This window comes from Pan troglodytes, chromosome 23, assembly GCF_028858775.2.
Source record: "Pan troglodytes isolate AG18354 chromosome 23, NHGRI_mPanTro3-v2.0_pri, whole genome shotgun sequence".
Classification (NCBI taxonomy): Eukaryota; Metazoa; Chordata; class Mammalia; order Primates; family Hominidae; genus Pan; species Pan troglodytes.
The window spans coordinates 32,766,647-32,790,683 of NC_086016.1; the positions used below are offsets into that span (position 1 = coordinate 32,766,647).

The 24,037-nt window shown below is 49.5% G+C and overlaps 4 protein-coding genes and 1 pseudogene across 26 annotated transcripts in view; 3 read left to right on the forward strand and 2 right to left on the reverse strand.

Annotated features, from left to right (window-relative positions):
- Positions 1 to 19,499, forward strand: part of SLC35E4 (solute carrier family 35 member E4) — a 30,897-nt gene extending 11,398 nt beyond the window's left edge. For 3 of the 5 annotated variants that reach the window (XM_063808139.1, XM_063808138.1, XM_016938978.4), the window contains one exon: positions 531 to 1,829. In XM_063808139.1, the coding sequence (XP_063664209.1) occupies positions 531 to 964 (434 nt within the window). In that variant the 3' untranslated portion in view covers positions 965 to 1,829. Of the gene's footprint in view, positions 1 to 530; positions 1,830 to 3,091; positions 3,283 to 19,343 lie in introns of those variants that run through there. The other 2 variants (XM_054675832.2, XM_016938980.4) reach the window with 2 other exon arrangements.
- The window catches only part of OSBP2 (oxysterol binding protein 2), a 295,322-nt gene that overhangs the window by 9,038 nt on the left and 262,247 nt on the right, over positions 1 to 24,037 (forward strand). The gene's annotated exons all lie outside the window — the stretch shown is intronic.
- Positions 5,942 to 21,742, reverse strand: DUSP18 (dual specificity phosphatase 18). Of its 19 annotated transcripts, XR_010156106.1 has the most exons (5): positions 21,307 to 21,393; positions 20,652 to 20,783; positions 18,806 to 18,972; positions 16,874 to 17,944; positions 5,942 to 6,188 (listed from the first exon to the last, which is right to left on the reverse strand). XR_010156106.1 is itself a non-coding variant. In XM_063808143.1 (4 exons), the coding sequence occupies exon 3, from the start codon at positions 17,865 to 17,867 to the stop codon at positions 17,301 to 17,303; it is 567 nt and encodes a 188-aa protein (XP_063664213.1). In that variant the 5' UTR covers positions 17,868 to 17,944; positions 18,806 to 18,972; positions 20,652 to 21,703; the 3' UTR covers positions 5,942 to 6,188; positions 17,268 to 17,300. The 19 variants fall into 19 exon arrangements, 14 of the variants coding, with proteins under 14 accessions (XP_063664213.1, XP_063664217.1, XP_063664215.1 ...); XR_010156107.1 differs by lacking the exon at positions 20,652 to 20,783 and having other exon boundaries at positions 21,307 to 21,432; XR_008541816.2 differs by lacking the exon at positions 18,806 to 18,972.
- Positions 7,698 to 8,694, reverse strand: LOC470180 (large ribosomal subunit protein uL13-like; annotated as a pseudogene).
- On the forward strand, positions 21,448 to 22,794 carry LOC736931 (uncharacterized). Its single transcript, XM_001137066.5, has one exon. It carries the CDS (start codon positions 21,448 to 21,450, stop codon positions 22,078 to 22,080), a length of 633 nt encoding a protein of 210 aa, XP_001137066.4. The 3' UTR covers positions 22,081 to 22,794.

Here is a 24,037-nt window from a genome sequence, read left to right on the forward strand (position 1 = left end):
AAAGTTCTGGGATTACAGGCATGAGCTACCACACCCAGCCTTTGTAATGTTTTTTGAGCCACTTAGTCTTCATGCTTATTGATCATTTAGATATCCCAAGCAGATCATTGTTTCAGCTCGTGGGAGGCAGTTTGAAGTGGCTGATAACAGACTTATTTATTTTAGTTTAGTTTTTTATATTTACTGAGCATTTCCCATTTAAGGGCTTTATGTATGCCGTCTTTTAAAATGTTTACAACAACCCGTGATTAGGTTTTATTATTACCCAACTCTCCAGGTGAGGAAACTCAGGCTTACAGAGGTTAAGTGCCTCTCATGAGCCCAGGTCACAGCTACTCAGGGGTGGACACAGGTCACAAACCCAGGTGGTCTGACTCCAACTCTTGACTGTCATGTTTCAGATCAGGAGCCACTAGCCCTGCCCGAGGGGTCCGGGTAGGCTTCTTGGAGGATCGGCCATAGGGGTCATACTGGGGTGGCTGGAGGGGGTTGTGTCCTTCTGGGTGCTCATGGCGGTTGTCCTGTTGCAGGTGCCCTGCTGCAGGAGGAGAGGCTGGATGCGGTGACCCTGCTTTACGCCACCTCGCTGCCCAGCTTCTGCCTGCTGGCGGGTGCAGCCCTGGTGCTGGAGGCTGGCGTCGCCCCACCGCCCACTGCTGGCGACTCTCGCCTCTGGGCCTGCATCCTGCTCAGCTGCCTCCTGTCTGTTCTCTATAACCTGGCCAGCTTCTCCCTGCTGGCCCTCACCTCTGCCCTCACCGTCCACGTCCTGGGCAACCTCACCGTGGTGGGCAACCTCATCCTGTCCCGGCTGTTGTTTGGCAGCCGCCTCAGTGCCCTCAGCTACGTGGGCATCGCACTCACTCTTTCAGGAATGTTCCTTTACCACAACTGCGAGTTCGTGGCCTCCTGGGCTGCCCGTCGGGGGCTGTGGCGGAGGGACCAGCCCAGCAAGGGTCTTTGAGACCTGGGGGATCTCAGGAGCCACCTGGGATGGCCCTGGCCTGAATCCAGCCTCCGCTGTGGCCATAGAAAGGAATGGAGAACAGGGCTGGGCATGGTGGCTCACGCCTATAATCCCAGCACTTCCAGAGTCCGAGGTGGGTGGATCACCTGAGGCCAGGAGTTCGAGACCAGCCTGGCTAACATGGCAAAACCTCATCTCTACTAAAAATAGAAAAATTAGCTGGGCATGGTGGCGCATGCCTATAGTCCCAGCTACATGGGAGGCTAAGGTGTGAGGATCACTTGAGCCCTGGAGATCGAGGCTGCAGTAAGCCAAGATCGCATGCTACTGCACTCCAGCCTGGGAGACAGAGCGAGACTCTGTCTCAATTAAAAAAAAAAAAAAAGTGGAGAACTGGCAGTGACCTCTACTGGGGGCCATGGCAAGGAGGAAAGCCTTCTGGAAGGGCTGCCTTGGAGATTGGAATGGGGACTCCCAGAGAGACCTGCGTTCCATCCCTGCCTGCCTCACCCCTGCCGCAGACTCTGCTCACCACTGGATGGTGGGTCCAAGCCTGGCACAGTCCCTGTGCTTGTCAGAGTCATTATTATGATTAATATCAATTACGATGCCAAAAATTGCTGGGCAAACTTTGAAGACCTCAACTTGTTACAATGACGATGATGATGATTCTTGGCGGTTACACAATCCTTCCTCCTGGCGGGGAGGCAGCTAGGAGGCCCAGCAGGGGGGGCTTCTATGCTGTTGGGCTCCCCTAGGGAGTTGGGGTAGTCTGTGCCAACTCCAGGCAGCTGCTGTGGCCTCACCCCTGGGCCCCCCAATTTTGGGTCATCCATCCTCAAATACACTATTTTTGCTTGTATGCCTGTGTCATTTGTTGGTTGTACAGAGGGGATATAGGGAGAGTGGTAGGCTTCCCACACAGAAACTAGGACATCCTCCCTTACCCATCGCAGTCTGTCTGGCCCCCCACCCCGAGCCCAGTGCCATTCCCTCAAATCCCTCCACTGGCTGGGCCACCATTGCCCATCTTCTGGACAGTGGCAGTGGCCTCCCCCTTGCTCTGCCTGGCCCCTCTGCTCCATCTTACACACAGCCCCCTTCACCCAGAGGGACCTCACTAAAACATGCACATTCTGATGTTCCTCACTGCTCTTGGGACAAAGTCAGAATTTCCTACCCCAGACCCCAACTCCCTCAGGACGTGGCACCTGCAGCCTCACCCAGCTCGTCTCCCTTCCCCTGGGCTCTGCCTTCCAGCCTCACCGACTTCTTTCAGTTCCCCGTGATACCAGGCCTGCTCACTGAAACCTTTGTACATGCTGTTCCCTCTGTCCAGTCCCCGCTTCCTACAACAACCTCCTCCCTTCCCACAGCTTAAACCCCTGCCTGGAGGAGAAAACCCAAACATGCAACTCTTTTTAAAAAGAGAAATCCAGGCCGGGCGAGGTGGCTCACACCTGTAATCCCAGTACTTTGGGAGGCCAAGGCGGGCGGATCACCTGATGTCAGGGGTTCGAGACCAGCCTGGCCAACATGCTGAAACCCCATCTCTATTAAAAACACAAAAAAATTAGCCAGGCCTGCTGGCGTGCACCTGAGGCAGGAGAATCGCTGGAACCCAGGAAGCAGAGGTTGCAGTGAGCCGAGATTATGCCACTGCACTCCAGGTTGGCCAACAAGACTGAAACTCCGTCTCAAAAAAGAAAAATCCAATCGCTTGAGGCCAGGAGTTGGAGGCTGCAGTGCACTATGATCATGCCACTGCACTCCAGCCTGGGTGACAGAGCAAGACCCTATCTGTTTCGAAAAAAAAAGGGCTGATGAGGGTGTTGACAAGGGACTGTGCTTAGGAGGCTTGCAGGGGTATAGGGGAGCAGGGCTCCCACGTAGGGAACCTAAGACAGGAGTCCCAGCCCCCAGAGCTCCCTGACTCGCCAGCCAGCGTCAGCTTTGTTATTTACCTCTGAGCCTTTCCTTGGCTCTTGTAACACTTAACTCTCCCCACCCAGCTACCTCTCCTGGAGACCACCTGTTAAAGATGATAAGGACCCAGGTTGGAGTGAGAACACCTGGAAACCTAATCCTGCTCTGCCCACCTGACTGGGAGCCTCCCTTCCCTAGGCCTCAGCTTCCAGATCTGCAAAATGGAACTGATGATCCCTATGGAGAGGGTTCGAATGAGGAGCGCTGGGCAGGGCCAGGAGTGAGGAAGGAGGTAATGGCACCAACTGGCTCTGCTTTTATCTTGGGGTATTCTCCCAACCTTTCTGGAAACCATCTGCAAAATGTCTCCCATTTGTGTGAGGACTAGGAGCTAGACCAGGCTGGGGCTGTGGTCTATGGAGACTGAGATTCAGGGAGGAATCATTCAGATTCAGTAAACAGAATTCGTAAGGGACCACAGTGCCAGCAAGTGCTAGACAGGGCTGAGTAAAGGGCCAGCCCACGGCGGGGTGGGAGTGGGTAGGGAAGGCCTAGGAGGACCGGTATGGGGTTTCCTGGCCCCAGCCTCCGCCCAGGCTGCCTTACAGAAGGGGAAGTCGGCCTGGGCTGAGTCACCTGTCACCCACCCTCTCTATGACTCAGAGATGCCGCTGGCCCAGCCCAGTCCCTGAGCAGCTTGGGTACCTCTGGCCTCCACTCTCAGGCTTTGCCAGACAGGATGGAGGGATGGATGGCTGTGGTCAAATCCTCCTCGGTGACTCAGGACCCTTTCCCATCCAACGGGCCCCCACTGCCATAGCAGGGACCTCCCTGTACCACCCTCATTTCTAGGCCTTGTGGGATGCTTGGCTAATGAGTGAGCCTCACATCAGATTAAAGCCTGCCCCTGGTGGTTGTGGGGACAGGTAATTGGGGTTGTGTGTGACCTGGGAGCTGGTTTGTCACCAGATTCAGGACCATTAGACATTGAGGTGATTCCCCCAAGGCCACAGCCAAAGCCATGCCTATCACCCCTCCCAGCAGTGGGCACAGAGCGTGCTGGATTGGGAGTCAAAAAGCTTGGGTTTGGTGGGATGTGGTGGCTCACGCCTGTAATCCCAGTACTTTGGGAGTCTGAGGGGGGCGGATCACCTGAAGTCAGGAATTCAAGACCAGCCTGGCCAACATGGTGAAACCCCGTCTCTACTAAAAATACAAAAATTAGCTGGGCACGGTGGCAGCCGCCTGTAATCCCAGCTACTTGGGAGGCTGAGGCAGGAGAATCGCTTGAACCCGGGAGGCGGAGGATGCAGTGAGCCGAGATCGTGCCATTGCACTGTAGCCTGGGGGACAAGAGCAAGACTTCGTCTCAAAAAAAAAAAAAAAAAATTAGACGGACATGGTGGTGGGGACCTGTAATCCCAGCTACTTGGAAGGCTGAGGCAGGAGAATCGCTTGAGCCTAGGAGGCAGAGGTTGCTGTGAGCCAAGATGACGCCACTGCACTCCAGCTTGTGTGACAGAATGAGACTCCATCTCAAAAAATAAATAAAAATAAAAAAGAACAGGGGCTCTGGAGTTTGACTTGTGCTCGAATCCTGGCTTTGGTACATCTGAGCTGTGTGACCTTGCACAAGGTCCTCCCCACCTGTGCCTCTGTGCATTGAGTGGGGGCAGCAGTGGAACCTAATCCCCCACCAGCTTCTGGAGCTATAATGGACAAAGGCCTAGGAAGGCCTCAGTCTTATCACAGATGCTTCCACTTCCTCCTCAAGGCTTCTCGTGTTATCTGCCCCACCCCTCCTCAGCCTGCCAGAGCACATTTGAGAGTCCCCCAGGCATGCTCCCGCCCAAGCATAGCAGCGTGGATGCCAAGCCTCCAGCCCCCTTGTCCTGCTTTGGAGGAAGCCTGGGAAGCTGGGTCTGTGCTGGGCATCCTGCCATTGTGGACTTCGAAACAAAGACCTGTCTCAGGCCCAGCTGCCTGGTGCCCCTTCTACCCTCCCCTGGTGGCCCTTGGATTGGCATTCCAGGGGGCCAGGGCAAACAAGGATCATGAGTCCTTGTTTGGCCTGGCTCCCTGGAAGGAGTGTAGCTCCTTCATGCTACTCTGCCCTCAAATTAGCTCAGGGATGTCAAATCCTCCACCACTGCACTAAATAACTTCCTGGAAGTAGCACAAAATACTTAACTGAGGGCCACTTAATGGAGGACCACAAGAGGTTTTGAGCCATGATCTTTTCTTTCTTTTCTTTTCTTTTTTTGAGACAGAGTTTCGCTCTGTCGCCCAGGCTAGAATGCAGTGGTGCAATCTTGGCTCACTGCAACCTCTGCCTCCCGGGTTCAAGTGATTCTTCTGCCTCAGCCTCCTGAGTAGCTGGAATTACAGGCATATGCCACCACACCTGGCTAATATATATATATATATATATATTTTTTTTTTTTTTTTTTTTTTTTTTGTAGAGATGGGGTTTCACCATGTTGCCCAGGCTGGTCTTGAACTCCTGACCTCAAGAAATCCACCTGCCTTGGCCTCCCAAAGTGCTAGGATTACAGGCGTGAGCCACTGCACTTGGCCAAAACAAACATTTCTTGATAAGTAGACCTTCAATGTAGTCTGGACCCTATGTAGAGAAAAAATCGGAGGGGCTCAAGACAGGAGGCAGGAAGACTAGGGAAGACCTGTTGTTGTGGTCTAGGCAACTCCATGACAGTGGGGACAGTGCTAGGGCAGAGTGGGTATCGGTTGCATTGATTTAGAGTAACAATTTATCTCAAAACCTTATGGCTTAGAGCAACAAACATGTAGTATCTCACAGTTTCAGTGGATCAGGAATTCGGGAGTGGCTTAGTGGGTTGGTTCTGGTTGAGTTTCTCATTAAGTTGTAGTCAAGATGTTGGTCTGAGCTTCAGTCATCTGAAAGCTTGGCTGGGGCTGGAGGATTTGTGGCCCCCCAGTGGGTTCACTTTGCCCACTGCCTAGACAAAGCTGATTTATCAAGACAGGGGAACTGCAATAGAGAAAGAGTAATTCACACAGAGCCTGGTGTGCAGGAGACCAGAGTTTTACTATTACTGAAATCAGTCTCCCCGACCATTCAGGGAGCAGAGTTTTAAGGACAACTTGGTGGGTTGGGGGAAGCCAGTGAGACAGGAGTGCTGATTGGTCAGGGATGAAATCACAGGATGTTGAAGCTGTTTTCTAGTGCCCAGTCAGTTCCTGGGTGGGGGCCACAAGATCAGACGAGCCAGTTTATCGATCTGGGTGGTGCCAGCTGATCCATCAAGGGCAGGGTCTGCAAAATATCACAGGCACTGAACTTAGGAGCAGTTTAGGGAAGGTCAGAATCTTGCAGCCTCCAGCTGCATGACTCCTAAACCATAATTTCTAATCTTGTGGCTAATGTTAGTCCTATATAGGCAATCTAGTCCCTAGGCAAGAAAGAGGTCTGCTTTGGGAAAGGGCCGTTATCATCTTCATTTTAATCTATAAACTATAAACTAAGTTTCTCCGAATGTTAGTTCAGCCTATGCCCAGGAATGAACAAAGACAACTTGGAGATTAGAAGCAAGATGGAGTCAATTAAGTTAGATCTCTTCCACTGTACCAGTCACAATTTTGCAAAGGCGGCTTCAGATTTACATTCAAAATGGGGCATTCACGTGGCTGTTGGCAGGAGGCCTCAGTTCCTTGCCATGTGGGCTTCTCCATAGGGCCCCTTGAGTGTCCTCAACACATAGTAGTTGGTGTCCACCAAAGTGAGTGATTCAAGAGAGCAAGAAACCACAAAGTCCTTTTAAATCTGATCTCAAAGGTCACACTCTGTCACTTCTCCAGTATCTTATTGGTTACAAGTCTATTTAGTGTGAACCCTTCCCACATTGACTACACAAAGGCAGGATTACCAGGAAGATGGGATTACTGAGGACATCTCTGAGGCTAGCTACCATATCAGTGAATATCTATTGAATGAGTCATTGAGGACATGAGGACATAACCTGGAGCCCTATAAGTAATTAGCCTGGGAGCATTCTGTTCTGGGTGGGGTCTTGTCAGCCACACCTCTGCATCCTCCCTAACCAAGTATTGCACAGTCCTGGCCCACAGCATGCACTTAGTAAATGCTTGCTCAGTGAGGGCTGGTGGCTGCCTTCTGTGCTCCCCACCACTGGCAGGTCAAGGCCTGGGCTCCCTGGCCTGGTATTTGAAGCCCTGGATGTTCTGATGTTTCCAAGCCTACCCCCACTGCCCTGAACCCTTCGGCTACTGGGGGGCCACCCTGTTCTCTATGCCTGCTGAAGTTTTTCAGTGTCTAGGTCTCCTGCTGCCCTATCCCGACTGCCACAACCCTCATGTACCCCCTTCCTCCTTTTTTTTTTTTTTTTTTTGAGACAGAGTCTTGCTCTGTTGCCCAGACTGCAGTGCAGTGGTGCGATCTCGGCTCACTGCAACCTCCATCTCCTGGGTTCAAGTGATTCTCCTGCCTCAGCCTCCTGAGTAGGTGGAACTACAGTGCACACTACCATGCCCGGCTAATTTTTTTGTATTTTAGTAGAGACTGGGTTTCACCATGTTGGCCAAGCTGGTCTTGAACTCCTGATCTCAAGTGACCCACCCCCCTCGGCCTCCCAAAGTGCTTGGGATACAGCCCTGAGCCACCACGCCTGGCCGCCTCCCTTCTCTAAGCACTGCCAGCATCCCAGCTGTACCTGCTGCCCAGGCTGGGAATTTCTGTTTGTATGTTTAGACTTTCTTTGGAGGAGAACCCTTGTTAGGCTGGAGCCCAAAATCAATCAAGCCAAAGCACAGTTCCCTGTTTTTATTTATTTACATATTTATTTATTTATTGAGGAGTAAACAGTCTTTATTGGGCTCACAGCAGGAGTCCATGGGTCTTGAGGACACCCCATTATTTGTCAGTTTCCTTCTCCACGTTCTTTTCGGCCTGTTTCTGTAGCCTCATTAGCTGTTTTTTTTTTTTTTTGAGACGGAGTCGCACTCTGTCGCCCAGGCTGGAGTGCGGTGGCGTGATCTTGGCTCACTGCAAGCTCCGCCCCACGGGTTCACGCCATTCTCCTGCCTCAGCCTCCCGAGTAGCTGGGACTACGGGTGCCCGCCACCACGCCCGGCTATTTTTATTTTTTATTTTTTTAGTAGAGACCGGGTTTCACCATGTTAGCCAGGATGGTCTCAATCTCCTGACCTCCTGATCTGCCCGCCTCCGCCTCCCAAAGTGCTAGGATTACAGGCGTGAGCCACCGCGCCCGGCCATCCCATGAGCTGTTTCTTATTCTGGTAGTGGATCTTGGCCTTCTCCTTCCTCTTCTCCTCCAGGGTGGCTGTCACTGTCTGGTACTTCCAGCCAACTTTGTGATCCAGCTGCCCCAGGTAGGCAAACTTTCTTGTAGGCTTCAGATGCACAACCTGGAGGGCAGCAGGAACCACGACCTGCTTTTTCGTCATAGGGTGGTGGGATGCCGTTAAACACCTTGAGGCGGTCGTGGGCGGCCTGGCTTCCTTGGTCTCGCGGGGCAGCATGCCTCGGGGTCCGCCAGAAGATGCGGCTGGGGACCCGGAAGTGGTGGGGGCCCAGAAGTGGTAGGTGCCTCGGGAAGGGTTGCTGTTCATCCGCTTGTGGAGTAAGGCCAGGTACTTCAACTTCTTTCTATAGACATTGCCAGAAATACTGATGCCCCCGCAGTGTACGACCACCACCTTCCGGCCTGCTTAGCCACCATGGCCCTCAGGAAGCCCAGGAGATAGCTTCGACCGTTGAGCACCAGGACCTGCCCCTCTGCCATCTTCAGCAGCCGCCTGGGAAAGGAGTTCCCTATTTTTAGATGAAACAGGGAAGGGCATGGGGCCCCCTCACCCCTGAGGTACCTCTGCCAGATTTCCCTGGAACCCTGTTTGAAAACCACAGATCTAGTTCAATCCTCGTTGTCCATATGAGGAAACTGAAGCCCAAAGAATAGAAAGAACCAAGACGACCTTGTGCAGAGGGAGCAGTAGGATTAGGACTTCACCCTCCTAATTCCTGGGGTTCTGCTATTCTCTGCTCCCTACTCTGCTATGAAGAACAGAGCCACGGTGTGAAGTTACAGGGGCTGTGCAGGGTCTGGCCCAGGGTTGTAGGGACAGTTTGCCACAAGAAGCCAGCAGCCAGGTATGGTGGCTCACACCTGTAATCCTAGCACTTTGGGAGGCTGAGGAAGGTGGATGGCTAGAGCCCAGGAGTTCCAGACCCATCTGGACAACATAGCAAAACCCTGTCTCTACGGGGGAAAAAAAAAAAATAGCCAAGTATGGTGGTGCACGCCTGTAGTCCCAGCTACTTGGGAGGCTGAGATGGGAGGCTGCAGTGGGCTGTGATTATACCACTGCACTCCACTCTGGGTAACAGAGTGAGATCCTATCTAAAAAAAAAAAAAAAGAAAAAGAAAAAAAGAAGCCACTAGCCTGGCATTGCATAGCTCAGTCAACAAAATATCCTTTTTTTTTTCTTCCAGGAAAAGTAATTACAAATGTTTTGCCAAGGGCACGTCTAGCATGTCTCCCAGAAATGGGCCTGCCTTAGTATCCCTTCCATACCCAGGAACTAGCTAGAAGGAGCCTCAAGGAATCTGGTTTCAGCATAAACATGATGATGGATTTCAGTGTCACAGCTGGGAGCCCATAGTCAATTCTGCTTTCTGTAAATAGAGGTCTGTGGGGTGCCTTCTTATGCACGGATGGCATTGTGATTCCCATTTAACAGAGTAAGCAAAATTTCAGAAAAATTCCAGGGTCTGCCTGAAGTCAAAGCCAAGAGGTGGAAGAGTCAGGATGAGAATCCACACCTCTTAACATTCCTCCCAAGCTCCTTCTTAGGTGATATTGGGTCACGATCCGGAGGTGGAAAGTAATGGATTCTTAGGACTTTTTTTTTTTCTTATTTTCATTCATTTATTGAGGCACCACTGCACTGCATCCTGGGCAAAAGGGTCTCACTCTGTTGCTGAGGACGCAGTGCAGTGGTGCCATCATAGTTGACTGCAGCCTCAACCTCCTTGGGCTCAAGTGATCCTCCCACCTCAGCTTCCCAAGTAGCTGCTGGGACTACAGGTGTGCACCACCATGCTGGGCTTTTTTTTTTTTTTTTACTTTTTGTAGAGAAGGAGTCTCACTATGTTGCCCAGGCTGATCGCAAATTCCCAGGCTCAAGTGATCCTCCTGCCTCAGCCACCCAAAGGACTGGGATTACAGGCATGAGCCACTGCACTTGGACTCTAAGGGCATTTGGATTTAACATCCCAGGATAGGAAAGCAGGGCTGTGTGCTTCAAGGTCAAGAGCTACCTGCCCCTGGGATCTGTAATTAGATCACCATCTCAACAGAGGTCATTCCGAGAAATCCTCAGGGCCAACAGCATGTCCCTGTTTATCTGACAGGGCATTATAAACTTCACAGAAACTTCTCAAACCAAATTTAATTGACTTTGGAAAGAAAGTGATTCCTCACTTTTGGAGTGAGAAAGTTAAAGGTTCATGTAATCAAAAAGAGGCCTAGAATCCCTGTTCTAAGCCAGGCTGTTAGGCTATGGGACCACTTCTTTCTCCCCTACTATAGGACTGCATTCAAACCTCAACATGACCTTCTTCCTAGGTTGTCTGAGTAAAAGGCTGCTCTACTCTGAGTCCAAAAGAACAGTGTGAACTGTTTGGGAAAAGGACGTGGACCCTCTCAAAAGCCCTCAACCTTAACCTCTCCCACTTAGGATATGAACTCCTGGTCTCATCATGTCCAATTCTGAATATTTAAAAAGAGAGTTAAAAAGGAGGAATGGCTTGGCCCAGTGGCTCATGCCTGTAATCGCAGCACTTTCGGAGGCTGAGGAGGAAGGATCACTTGAGCCCAGGAGTTCGAGACCAGCCTGGTCAACATAGTGAAACCCCATCTCTATTTTGTATAAAAATATAAAGTAATTAAAACTTAAAAAAGGAGGAATGAAAATTATGTTTACTCAACTATGAAAAAAATGCTCAGGAGGAAGGAACTAGATCACAATACTAATATGTTGACTTGGTTACAACGATGGGGATATTGTGGCTGGACCATATTTGTTTTCCTTTTTCTACGAATAAGCATGTAAGATAAATTTCTGGGCTGGGTGCAGTGGCTCACACCTGTAATCCCAGCACTTTGGGAGGCCGAGGTGGGTGGATCACCTGAGGTCAGGAGTTTGAGACCAGCCTGGCCAACACGGTGAAACCCTGTCTCTACTAAAAACACACACACACACACACATACACACACACACACAAATTAGCCGGGCGTGAGGGCGGGCACCTGTAATCCCAGCTACTTGGGAGGCTGAGGCAGGAGAATTGCTTGAACCCGGGAGGCGGAGGTTGCAGTAAGCCGAGATCACACCATTGCACTTTAGCCTGGGTGACACAGCAAGACTCTGTCTCAAAAAAAAAAAAAAAAAAAATTCTGGCCGGGTGTAGTGGGTCGCGCCTATAATCCCAGCACTTTGGGAAGCAAAGACAGGTAGATCACTTGAGCCCAGGAATTTGAGACCAGCCTGGGAAATATGGTGAGACGCTGTCTCTAAAAAATTTTTTTAAAGATTTAAAAAATAGGCCAGGCGCAGTGGCTCATGCCTGTAATCCCAGTACTTTGGGAGGCCGAGTCAGGTGGATCACGAGGTCAGGAGATCGAGACAATCCTGGCTAACACGGTGAAACCCCATCTCTACTAAAAGTACAAAAAATTAGCCGGGTGTGGTGGCGGGCACCTGTAGTCCCAGCTACTCGGGAGGCTGAGGCAGGAGAATGACGTGAACTCGGGAGGCGGAGCTTGCAGTGAGCCAAGATCACGCCACTGCACTCCAGCCTGGGCAACAGTGCAAGACTCCGTCTCAAAAATATAATAATAATAATAATAATAATGATTAGCTGGATATGGTGTTGAGTACCTCTAGGTTCCAGTTACTCAGGAGGCTAAGGTAAGGGGATCATTGGAGGCTGGGAGTTTGAGGCTGCAGTGGGCGGTGATCACACCACAGTATCTAGCCTGGGCAACAGAATAAGACCATTTCAAAATAATTTTTTTTTTTAGTTAAAAAAAACTGAATCTCTCGGGGTTCTAGTTCTAAGTAAGATAGAGTAAGCAGTCTGTCTCTCCCACTGGCTGCAACTAAAAGCCCTGGAAATAATGGATCTGAGGACTCTGAAAAAGAAATATTAACAAGGCTGGGTGTGGTTGCTCATGCCTATAATCCCAGAACTTTGGGAGGCTGAGGCAGGAGGATCACTTGAGGCCAGGAGTTTGAGACTAGCCTGGGCAACAACAATGAGACTCTGTCTCTAGAAAAAAAAAAAATTTTTTTTTTTTTGGGGTAGCAGCAGTAACAGTGGTGGCCAGAAAAGCACCTAAAACTCTGACAAAGCGGAATCCTTTCATCTGTCCAAAGCATCTGCAATCTGAAAAGTAGAAGAGGGGAATCTCCGTTGCCTTTTTTCTCTCTTCATCCTGTCACCTGGCCCAAGAGTACACCCGCCATGGAGGGTGCGTAACAGAGCAGGGAGACTAAAGGACCCAATTTCTAGCTAAAGGGTCAGGAAAATGAGGGGTCTTGAAAGCTGGAGAATGTGGACAGGAGAGAGCTTGTGAAATAGATCCCATAAAGTTGCACATGAATTTGTAGGTTCACATGCATGGACCTGACCCTAAGCAGTATTCCAGTGAATGAGAACTGAACTATTAGGCAGAACACCCAGGTTTCAGACTGCTCACTGGGTGGCATAAGCTTAGGACTGTTCTGATTTACATGGCAAAGGCTTTGAAACTGAACTGATCGGCTGGGCACGGTGGCTCACGCCTGTAATCCCAGCACTTTGGGAGGCTGAGGCGGGTGGATCACGAGGTCAGGAGATCGAGACCATCCTGGCTAACATGGCGAAACTGCATCTCTACTAGGCATGGTGGCGGGTCCCTGTAGTCCCAGCTATTCGGGAGGCTGAGGCAGGAGAATGGCGTAAACCTGGGAGGCAGAGTTTGCAGTGAGCTGGGATTGCGCCATTGCACTCCAGCCTGGGTGACACAGCGAGACTCCATCTCAAAAAAAAAAAAGAAGAAACTGAACTGATATTGGAACTACAATAGCCCACAGGAGACAGATGAGGATCGAACCGAAGAGGGTCAACTGCCTCCTAAAACAAAAACCTGACATTTTCCGTGGGATTTAAACAAGACCTATTCAAAATGCCTAGGATACAATCAAAATTACACACAAAGAACAAGGAAAGTCTGGACCCTGAGATGACCCAGATGTTGGAATTATCAGAAAAAGACTCTTTTTTTCTCTCTTTTTTTTGAGATGGAGTTTCACTCTTGTTGCCCAGGCTCGAGTTCAATAGCATGATCTTGGCTCACTGCAACCTCCGCCTCCTGGGTTCAAGCGATTCTTCTGCCTCAGCCTCCCGGGTAGCTGTGATTACAGGCGCCCGCCACCACATCTAGCTAATTTTTTGTATTTTTAGAGACGGGGTTTCAACATGTTGGCCAGGCTGGTCTCGAACTCCTGACCTCAGGTGATCCACCAGCCTCAACCTCCCAAAGTGCAGGGATTACAGGCTAAATAAGAATTTTAGAACTAAGAAAATATAAGAATCAAGATTTGGAAATGATGTTTCTGACCTATTCCCTGGAAAATGTGAATGTTACTTTATATGACAAAGGAGACTGCAGATGTAACTTATGCAGATATAACTGATTTTATTTTTATGTTAGTGGGCTCATTCTAATCACATGAGTCTTTTAAAGCAGAGTGATTCTCTCTGGCTGGACTTAGATGTAACAGAAGGAAAAGTTAGAAGTATTTAAAGTGTGAGAAGAATTCAACCTATTTCTGGAGGGGGACACGTAGAAAGCACCAGAATGTGGGCAGCTTCTACGGAGAAAAGGCCAACCCCCAGCTGACAGCTAAGAAAACAGGGTCCTCTACCCTGCAACTGCAATGCACTAAATTCAGCCAAGAACCCAAATGAATGTGGAAGCAGATTCTTCCTCAGAGCCTCCAGGGAAAAAACACATTGGGTTTTGGCCGTATGAAACGTGATTTTGACCTTGTGAGACTCTAAGCAGAGGACCTAGTCAAGTCCAATCAAGCTTCTGACCTATAGAAATTGTGAGAAAATATATGGATGTTGTTTTAAGCCACTAAGTTTGTGGTAATTTGTTACAGCACCAAGAGTAAACTAATACATTATCCAAAATGAGCAGCAGAGAGAAAAAAAATTTTTTTTTTGAAACACAGTCTCACTTTGTCACTCAGGCTGGAGTGCAGTGGCACGATCTTGGCTCACTGCAGCCTTGACCTCCCTCCTGGGCTCAAGTGATCTCTCACTTCAGCCCCAACAAATAGCTGGGACTACAGGTGCATGCCACCACACCCACCTAGAGAAAATTTTTTAAAAAATGAATAGTCTCAGGAATTCACGGACAATGTCAAAAGCTCTAACATTCATGTTATCAATGACACAGAAGTACAGGACAGTATGGTACAGAAAACAATACTTGAAGAAATCATAGCTGAGAACTTCCCAGATTTCTGAAACACAATCAAGTGGCTCTGTGAACTCTGATAAGGATAACCGAAAGAAATCCATGTCCATATACATCATAATTAAACTGATGAGAACCAAAGACAAGGAGAAAATCTTAAAAAGCAGCTGGGGAAAAATAAAGCATTACCTGTTGGGAAACAATAGTGAGAATGCCTCTGGATTTCTGAGAAAAAACCATGGAGGCCAGAAGGCATAGAACAATTTTTTTTTTTTTTTTTTTGAGATGGAGTCTTGCTCTGTTGCCCAGGCTGGAGTGCAATGTCCTGATCTTGGCTCACTGCAACCTCTGCCTCCCGGGTTCAAGTAATTCTCCTGTTTCATTCTCTAATCTCAGTAGCTGGGATTACAGGCACTTGCCACTACGCCCTGCTTTCATATTTTTAGCAGAGACAAGGCTTTTGCCATGTTGGCCAGGCTGGTCTCGAACACTTGACCTCAAGTGATCTGGCCACCTCGGCCTCCCAAAGTGTTGGGATTACAGGCATGAGCCGCCATGCCCGGCCTCAATTGTATTTCTATATACTAATAATGAGCAATTGGAAAAAAAATCTACAATAGCCACCCCCCCGCCAAGTGAAATATAGTTTGAGACCCATTCATGGATCTCAAATCCAAAAATGTGAAATGCTCAAAATCTAAAACTTTTTGAGAGCTGAAATGACTATCAAAGGAAATACTCATTTAAGCATTCTGGATTTTGGAGTTGGGATGCTCAAGTAATATTTGCTTCAGGTAAAGCAAATATTAACCTGAAAATAATCCAAAATATTTCTGGTCCCAAGCATTTCTTTTTTTCTTTTCTTTTCTTTTTTTCTTTTTGAGATGGAGTCTCACTCTTGTTGCCCAGGCTGGAGTGCAATGGTGCAAGCTCGGCTCACTGCAACCTCCGCCTCCTGGTTTCAAGCAATTCTCCTGCCTCAGCCTCCCAAGTAACTGGGATTACAGGCACCCAGCTGTAAAAGAAAAAGCATTTGGCTTCTACTGGAATCTGGAGCCACAGTTTGGTGTCAAACAGAGCAGCTGTGCTTTTGTTTCAAATGCTGTTTGCTGAAAACCTCTGGATCAGAAGAGCTGGTCTTCAGCCAGGTCCTTGGCACCAAGAGGATGTGAACAATCCTGAATTCCAGGGCCTACTGATGGAGTCCACTCGTTAGTCCCTTTGACACTGCCCCCTTATGGATCCCAGTAGTCAGCCGGGGTGCAGGTTTTCATAGTGATTCTAAACAAGGCTGCAATCACTGTTTAGAAGTGATTGGGGGAAGCTGGAACTGTGCTCCTTGTTTCAGGACCTCTAGATTGCACCTAGATTAAACAAGATGGAAGCTCTCAAAAGGCTCTAAGTCTAGGCCTCCTGTGAGGTAGGGTCTGAAAGGACTTAAACCATTTTTTTTTTTTTTTTTTTTTTTTACACACAGGGTAACTTTTTGGAAGAGTACTTTGTAACAATAAAGTGCTGTACACAGAAAGGAGAAATGCCATTATGAGGATGTGTGTGCCGACCTGGGACCAGCAGGGTGAAAGAGTCTATCATTCATGATGAGAGCTGCCATTTGCGCTAAGCACACACCATGTGCCAGGCACTATGCCAAGAAATTGTTGAATCTTCACAATAACTCTGTGAGAAAAGGGCTGTCATTGGACAGATGAGGACACTGATGCTCCCAGGGGTCCACATCACATGAAGAGGAGGTGACAGGGCTGGGCCTTGGTCCGAAGCTCCAGCCTTCCAAGCCAAGGCCTGTGAGAGGAACCCCTGAGACCTGATGTTAGGCCTGTTTTTCTCATGTGCCCTGGAGAAGGGGACTAACACCATCTTTTGCCAAAGTTTGGTGAGGGATGGCCAAGAGCTCTTTGAAACTTTGCCATGTATAATAGCACTCACAATTTTTTTTAAATTTTTTATACAGTGGTATCGGGGTACAGTGGCTCATCAACACTTTGGGAGGCTGAGGCGTGAGGATTGCTTGAGGCCAGGAGTTTGAGACCAGTCTGGGCGACATAGTAAAATCTCATCTCTATAAAAAAAGAAAAAAAATGAGGCGGGCATGGTGGCAAACATCTGTAGTCCCAGCCACGCAGGAGGCTAAGGTAAGAGGATCACTTGAGCCTGAGAGGTTGTGGCTATAGTGAGCCATGATCACACTACTGCACTCTAGCATGGGTGACAGAGCAGGACAGTTTCAAAAAAAGACAAAAAAAAATTTACACAGTGGAATGCTTTTTTTAAAAACTATCTTATGCATAAGTACAATCTAGAAAACCAGAACTGGGCCACTTATAGTGAAGGTGGAAGCAGAGGTGGCCTGGGACCCCCCAGGATTCCTGAAGCACTGCCTGAAGGCCATTTATCTAGTAGATTGGCACTCACTGTAAGAAGCGCAAGAGGTACCATGATGCTTAAGGCTCTGGCTCTGGGTGTGAAAGAATGAGGTGGAATTGTAGCAGATTCATTCCTGGGTCAATCTGTTTTTGGGGAGGGCTGCAGGATTCCAGGCCTGCCATGTGCAATGGGTGCTGCCCTCTTTCTTCTGGGCACCATCTGCCTCAACCTATCCCCTGGCCAGTGTCACTCACAGGGCAGAAAATTTATCTTCACCATCTCACAATTAGTTTAATCTTAAAAAAAAATGGATTATAAAGTTAAAAGCTACAGCAACTCTTTTTTTTGTGCTCATAAAAGGCATCATCTGTTTTTTTCTGTATCAACAAAAGTAGAATGTTCAAGTTTGGATCTTGGTGTAAGATCAACAATAGATCTGTACCTCTGACTCCAATGCAGGGGCTGGTGGGATGGCTCACAGTGGAATCATCAAACGGACTTCCTTCTCATAGATGTCAGGGATCATTCCCACTGGGGAACTGACCATGTGCACAGTGTTCTTGCCAAACAATTGGAACTCATAGTGGATGAGCTGCTCCCAAAAGCCGCTGTTGGGTCGGATGATGGGCCGGCATGACTTGGTCCACGTGTGGGCGTCCAGCAGGGACATGGCGTGGTACTTCATGAGGTAGGCGAGGCACAGGGCAGCTGAGCGGCTCACACCAGCAGCACAGTGCAGCAAAGTACGGCCCTGCTTCATCTCCACGCTGTGGATATGGTCAGCAATAGGGTCAAAGAAGTCACAGAGACGTGAGTTAGGGGAGTCAGCCACAGGTACCTGCATGTACTGGATATCCTCATACAAGGTGTTCACTACCTCCACTGAGACATTGATGACCATGGTGATCTGGTTGCTAGACAGCATGAGCTTGTTGTTGGCGGCCACACCATTGCTGATATACAGGCTTTTGGTTATCTGCGAGAGGCCGCTGACTGAGGGCTGCCGGAACTGAACTGGGAAGGCACACGAGGGTGCTGTCATCAAGGCGGTGGGTCAGTGGTCAGCAGTCAGCGAAGCACGAAGGCTGCGTCTTTCTGCTAGGCCGTGTCCATGGAAAACTGCAGAGAGGGAGAGGATGTTTAGAGGGCAGGTGCCCAGAGGGCCAATTCCAGGGGATCCCTGGGAAATGGATGGATAGGCCTATAGCATTCCCCAAGGCAGTCCTCTGACCATCATAGCAGAATTACCCAGCAAACTCATTTAAAGTACAGATACCCAGGTCCCTCTCCAAACCCACAGTCAGACTCTTGGGGTGAAGAGCATGAATCTGCATTTTCAGCATGCTTCTCAGGTGGTCTAATGTGCACTGCCCTATAGGACAAATGGCAAGTCCCCAAGTCTGGCACTTGAGGCCTCCCTTGAGGGGTCCCACAGCTCTGGTTGGGCAGATGACTTGTGTCCCTCAGCTGTGCCTTGGCCTGATTCTCCATTTAAGCTCACAGAGCCCTTTTCTTGCTGCTCTTCCAAATTCTCTCCTTCCTTCCAGCTCCTCTGAGTGGGAACCATTTGTACAGTCTTCTGACTTTATGCCCAAATCATAAGGTCCTGAGCCAGTGGCATGGAACCAGAGCCCACTGTGCTGGCAGTCACTGAGGAGGCTGGTATAAGAGTAGGGAGGGTTCCCATTTTCCCCCTCTAAGAACCATCTCTTTAAAGAGACAGGATATGCCCATGCGAAGCTGATGTCAAATACAAAGTCCTAAATTGTTAGACATGCTCCTGCACCTTGCCTCTGAAGAAGGCCTGGGAAAGGGAGTGGCTGAAAGCTTCCTGGAAGCCAGCATAATGGGCACCACAGCAACCCCAGGGACAAGCACAGAGACAGCAGGGCCTTAGGAAGACCTGCCACACCTGCATCATGCTGCCTGCAGCAGAGCTGTGAAACACACCCCAGGGAGAGGCAGACCCCCTCCCTTCACCTGCTCAATAGGCTCAGTCGCCGCTAAGTAATTGGGGTAGGGGTTCAGCCGCAGATCTGCTTCCCGCGCCGCAGACCGTGCAGTCGTCGGTGCTCCTCAGGTGCGGCCCGGGTGCCCAGAGCATTCGTTAGACTCTCGGACCCTCACTTTCTCAGTCTTAAACAAAGCTGCAAAAACCAGGACATCTTTATACATTCCGCTGAAATAGGGGCATTTGGATTTAGATCACACCTTTCAAGGCCAAGTGGCAGTCTTCACCAGGCACGAGAAATGAGGAGCCAAAGTTTTGTTTCCCTGCTTAATATATTTCAGTGGCTATCCACTGTGAGGATAAGATGGAGCCACTTAGTTTGGCTGTCAAGGCCATTTGTGACCTGGCTCCTGCCTGTCTCTCCAGCCTCTTATTAGGCTTCTCCATGCTCTGAAGGGCCTCAGGTGAACCGAGCCACTTACAGTTCCTTAGGGACAACCTGTCCTCTCCAGCCAGTGGCCTTTGCCCCTGCTGATCTCTCAGTCTCTTTCCTTATGAACCCATCAGATCCTGATCTGGTCCATTCAGCAGAGGACTGCAGAAGTCTGAGGAGCCTTAAGATATCAACTTAAAGGTAACTGTTTTAAGGGAAATCTCCTTAGATCACACCCCTCCCTCACGTTTGACCAACTCTGCTCCAGGCTTTCTTAGCCCTATGTTCTCTCCTTCCTAACACTTACTGAAGACGTAGTTTTGCTCCGATCTGTCTGATTATTTGATTAATGTCTGTCTCCCCAAGAGACTGTGAGCCCTTTAGGGATATGATGGTGTCTGTCTTCACTCCCACTCTATCACCAACTAGTGCCAAGCGCTGTGTCCCCACAAGTAGGTGCTTGATAAATATTTGTTGAATGAAGAAATGACTCCCAACAGCTATGACTCTGCCTTCTGAGAGGTTTTCTGGAAAGAATGAGTTCTCTGGCCGCGTGTCTCCAGAATTCCAGGGAGGGGCTGGGTGGGGATGGGGGTGGTTCTGAGGCTACTAAAGAGAAAGACGAAAGGTTGTATAGGCAAATCCTACCTGCCAATGCCCCAGACTCAAATGCATCAGGCTCATTCCCGGAAGGACAGAGAGGGCTGGCTTGCTACAGAGGTGATATGAAGGGCAAAGAAAAAGCCTCCTGAACCCAGATGGAAGTCTAAATGCTAAGGAATGTTCTGGATCCTCGTCATCAGAAAATCCATAGAGAAGTGAACTGATGTCCCCCCAAACCACTGCCCAGTGGGTAACGGGAATAGAGGAATGTGCTGTTCATTATAGCCACTAAAAGTCTGCAGAAGTGACAATGCTCTTGCAGGTGAGGGTAGTGATGCGAGGAGTCATTTTCATGCTAGTTAAGAAATATCTATCAGGGCTGGGCACGGTGGCTTAAGCCTATAATCCCAGCACTTTGGAAGGCCGAGGCGGGCAGATCACCTGAGGTCAGGAGTTCAAGACCAGCCTGACCAACATGGTGAAACCCCCGTCTCTACTAAAAATACAAAAATTAGCCAGGCGTGGTGGCATGGTCCTGTAGTCCCAGCTACTCAGGAGGCTGAGACGGGAGAATTGCTTGAACCCGGGAGGCAGAGGCTGCAGTGAGCCAAGATCGTGCCACTGCACTCCAGCCTGGGAGACAGTGTGAGACTCCATCTCAAAAAAAAAAAAAAAAAAAGCAATCTCTATCAGGCACTGTATTAGGTGTTGGAGATACTGAAATGTACAAGACAGGCATGGCCCCTTTTCTCAGGGAGCTCAAAGACTAGTGGGAGAAACAGATAGTAAACAGGCAATTACAGGCAGACAGAGCTTGAAAATAGGATAACAGTACCTACCTTAAAAGGATGCTGTGAAATTAAACGAGATAATCCACGTAAAGAGTTTTCTCAGGGCTTGGCATAGAGTAAGCCCTCTCAAAATGATAACTATTTTTCTCGCTTCTGATAGGGAAGTTAAAATGCAGGGCTCTGTGAAAGGGAAGTGTAAAAAAGATTTCTTCCCGGTCGGAGCCTAGGGAGTCGCAAAGACCACCTGAAGAAATCACAAAAGATCTAAAGAACGTTTAGCTTGAGAGGGAGGAGGAGAAAAAAATAGCAACTCGGTAGCAGTTCAGCTTCACCACCTCACAGCCTATGAAGTATTTGGCTTCCCTCATCTGGTTCGATCTTCAAAGCAACCTAATCAGACCGGCGTCTAGAGTTAATATTTCCATTTTACAAAAGAGGAAAGTGAGACACAGCGCGGAAAAGGACTTGTTCAGAACGAGTCATAAAGCAAAGAAGCCGACCTTTATGGTCCATTATGTGTGGGAAAAATGAACAAACACCGCGGGGCGTTCGTGAAATACTAAGTTATAAACATGGAACAAAGTCCAAGAGTTAACGAGAGCGAAGCATCACTTCTAGGGGTGGGCCGGGTAGGTTTCCTGGGGGAGCTGGCATTGGAATAGGCTTCTTCGCCTGCTTAGTGTCAGGACCCCCAGGGTTTTACCTCTCTCCCTCAGGCAGGTGGGCGGGTTCGCTCAGGAAGTAGCCGCTTGGGGAAGCCTTAGGCAAGGTTCTTCGGGAGAGAGACCCCTCATGATCCCGCAGCCTCAATCCCCGCTGGCCTAACGCTTTGGTTTCCATAGCAATGGGCTCGTCGCAGAAAGGAATAGCCTGTGCCGGGTCTTCAGAGAAATCCTGGCCTCGGCTCCACGCCCCTGAGCAGCCCCACCCTGGCTCAACCTGTTACCCGCCCTGCCGGCAAGCCGGGGTCACTGCAGTCCCCGTGGCGAAGCAGGGTCAGCTCAGCTCACCGCACCCCACTCCATCCAGCCCTGCCCATCTCTACGGCAACGGGCCGGGTCGCACCAGGGCTGCAGCCGAGAGACAATCTCACCGCTTCCGTAGCCGCCCGGGCTCTGTGCGCATGTGCGACACTCCCTCCCCGGCCCCGCCCCCTTATGCGTCTCCCAGGCAACGCGCCGCGCGTGGCTCCAGGTTCCGCCCAGGGACTAACTCCAGGTCTGCGCGCGTCCAACGAGCACGGCTCTCAACCGGCCTCCTGGCGCCCAACGACGATGGCTTCCAACCGGCCTCCGTGTGCCCAACGACCATGACTCCCAACCGGCCTCCAGTTTCCAACTGTTTCTCGAACAGGGAAGCCGCCATGACACAGCTGACTACGCCCTTGGTCACAGGGGACCTGAGATCCTCCACGATTTACGGGACCGGCGCCACCTCGGGCTCGAACCACCCTCTCGTTAGGGCCGCCGCTAAGTAATCGGCGTAGGGGTTCAGCTGCACATCTCCTTCCCGCGCCGCGGACCGAGCAGTCGTTGGTGCTCTTCAGGTGCGGCCTGGGTGCCCAGAGCCTTCGTTAGACTCTCGGACCCGCAAGGGGGCCCGAATTCTTTCAGACTCGCTCTCCCTCAGCCGGACCTCGGCCCTTTTTCACACCCCAGGGAAGTCTGGATTTCTCATAGTCCTGGGCACCAGCCCCTTCCCAGTCTAGCTCTTGGGACTCCCTGAAGCCAGAACTCCCTCGCCTGGACTCCCGGGAGAACCTGGAATCCCCATCTCCAGTCCACATTTTCTCAGAATCGGTCCTAGCCCTTCAGTCTCCCAGGCATGACATCGTGTGGTCCCAGCGCCCTAGGTGGTGAGCTGTGACTCTCCTTAGAGCCTGGCGAGGCCGAGGTCCTCCCCAGCTCGAACCCATCCCACACTCCCCTTCTCAGCCTCTGTGTTCCCCAGTGGTCCTGGAAAAGCCCCCAGTTCCCTCTGCCTGGCCCCAATCCTCACAAACCCAATTACCCACGCTCCTTTCCATTCCATAACCCCCATCACTGCATCCTCCAGGCTCCCATCCATGGAGGACTTGAGGTGGAAAGCAATTTGGTTCAAAATAACCATTATTTATTACTTGAAAGGGAATATTTCCAGTCGTTGCCAGCCTCCTCCCCTTCTAGTATTGGTAAATTTTTTGCACCACTGAGTGGGTGAAGAGTTTTATGCGTCTTTAAATGTTTTAAGGATTTTTTTAAAAAAACAAAAAACTCTCAGGATTTGGGGGACTTTTGTGTTTGAGCATTTTGATCTCTAAACCAGCTTTTTCCATCACCTCATACCTAGGCTATGCATAGAGGTCAGAAAAATGTAAATGAGAGATTGAGAAGTTGGATTGTTCATACTAGTTTGTAAATATGAAAACATTCACAACACTCCAGTTCCAAATAGGCTGAAAATGCATTAGAAAAACTAGTCCTTCAATATTTTTTATCCTTCTACAGTTGTCTTTTTTGACCTAATTATAAAAGTAGTGTACACTTATAGAAAAATGAGGACAGGCATGGTGGCTCACGCTTGTATTCCCACCACTTCACTTTGAAAGGCTGAGGCAGTTGGATCACCTGAGCTCAGGAGTTCGAGACCAGCCTGGGCAACAGGGTGAAACCCCATCTCTACCAAAAATACAAAAAATTAGCCGGGCTTGGTGGCTCACCTGTGGTCCTAGTTATTCAGGAGGCTGAGGTGGGAGGATCGCTTGAGCCTGGGATGTGGAGGTTGCAGTGAGCTGAGATTGTGCCACTACTCTCCAACCTGGGGGACAGAGTGAGATCCCGTCTCGAAGAAATAAAAAGAAGACAAGACAGGCCAGCAGCATAAGTGGCTAGGGACAATCACTGTTAACATTTTGGTGTATTTTGATCAGAATCCATTCATATATATATATATATATATATATATATGTATAACATGCTTATACTTAAAAAAGATACATCACAAAAGTTCACTTTTTAGTAACCTGCTTTTTTCTCCCATCTAATATACCACCCGTCTATGTTTCATACACAATTACATGTATTTTATTTTATGACATACCAAAATTTATTCAATTGCTTCCATACTGTAGATTTTGTTTCCGCATTTTAGAAAGAAAATATGAACAATTTTTTTTTTTGAGACAGAGTCTAGCTCTGTGGCCCAGGCTCGAGTGCAGTGGCACAGTCTTGGCTCACTGCAACCTCTGCCTCCTAGGTTCCAGTGATTCTCCTGCCTTAGCCTCCTGATTAGCTGGGATTACAGGTGCTCACCACTACACCCGGCTAATTTTTGTATTTTTAGTAGAGATGGGGTTTCACCATGTTGGCCAGGCTGGTCTCGAACTCCTGACCTCAAGTGATCTGCCCACCTTGGCCTCCCAAAGTGCTGGGATTATAGGCCTCAGCCACTGTGCC

Coding starts and splice junctions, on each gene's coding strand:
- DUSP18 (XM_063808143.1), bottom strand. CDS start 17,867: ATGACAGCACCCTCGTGTGCCTTCCCAGTTCAGTTCCGGCAGCCCTCA.
- LOC736931 (XM_001137066.5), top strand. CDS start 21,448: ATGGGCTCGTCGCAGAAAGGAATAGCCTGTGCCGGGTCTTCAGAGAAA.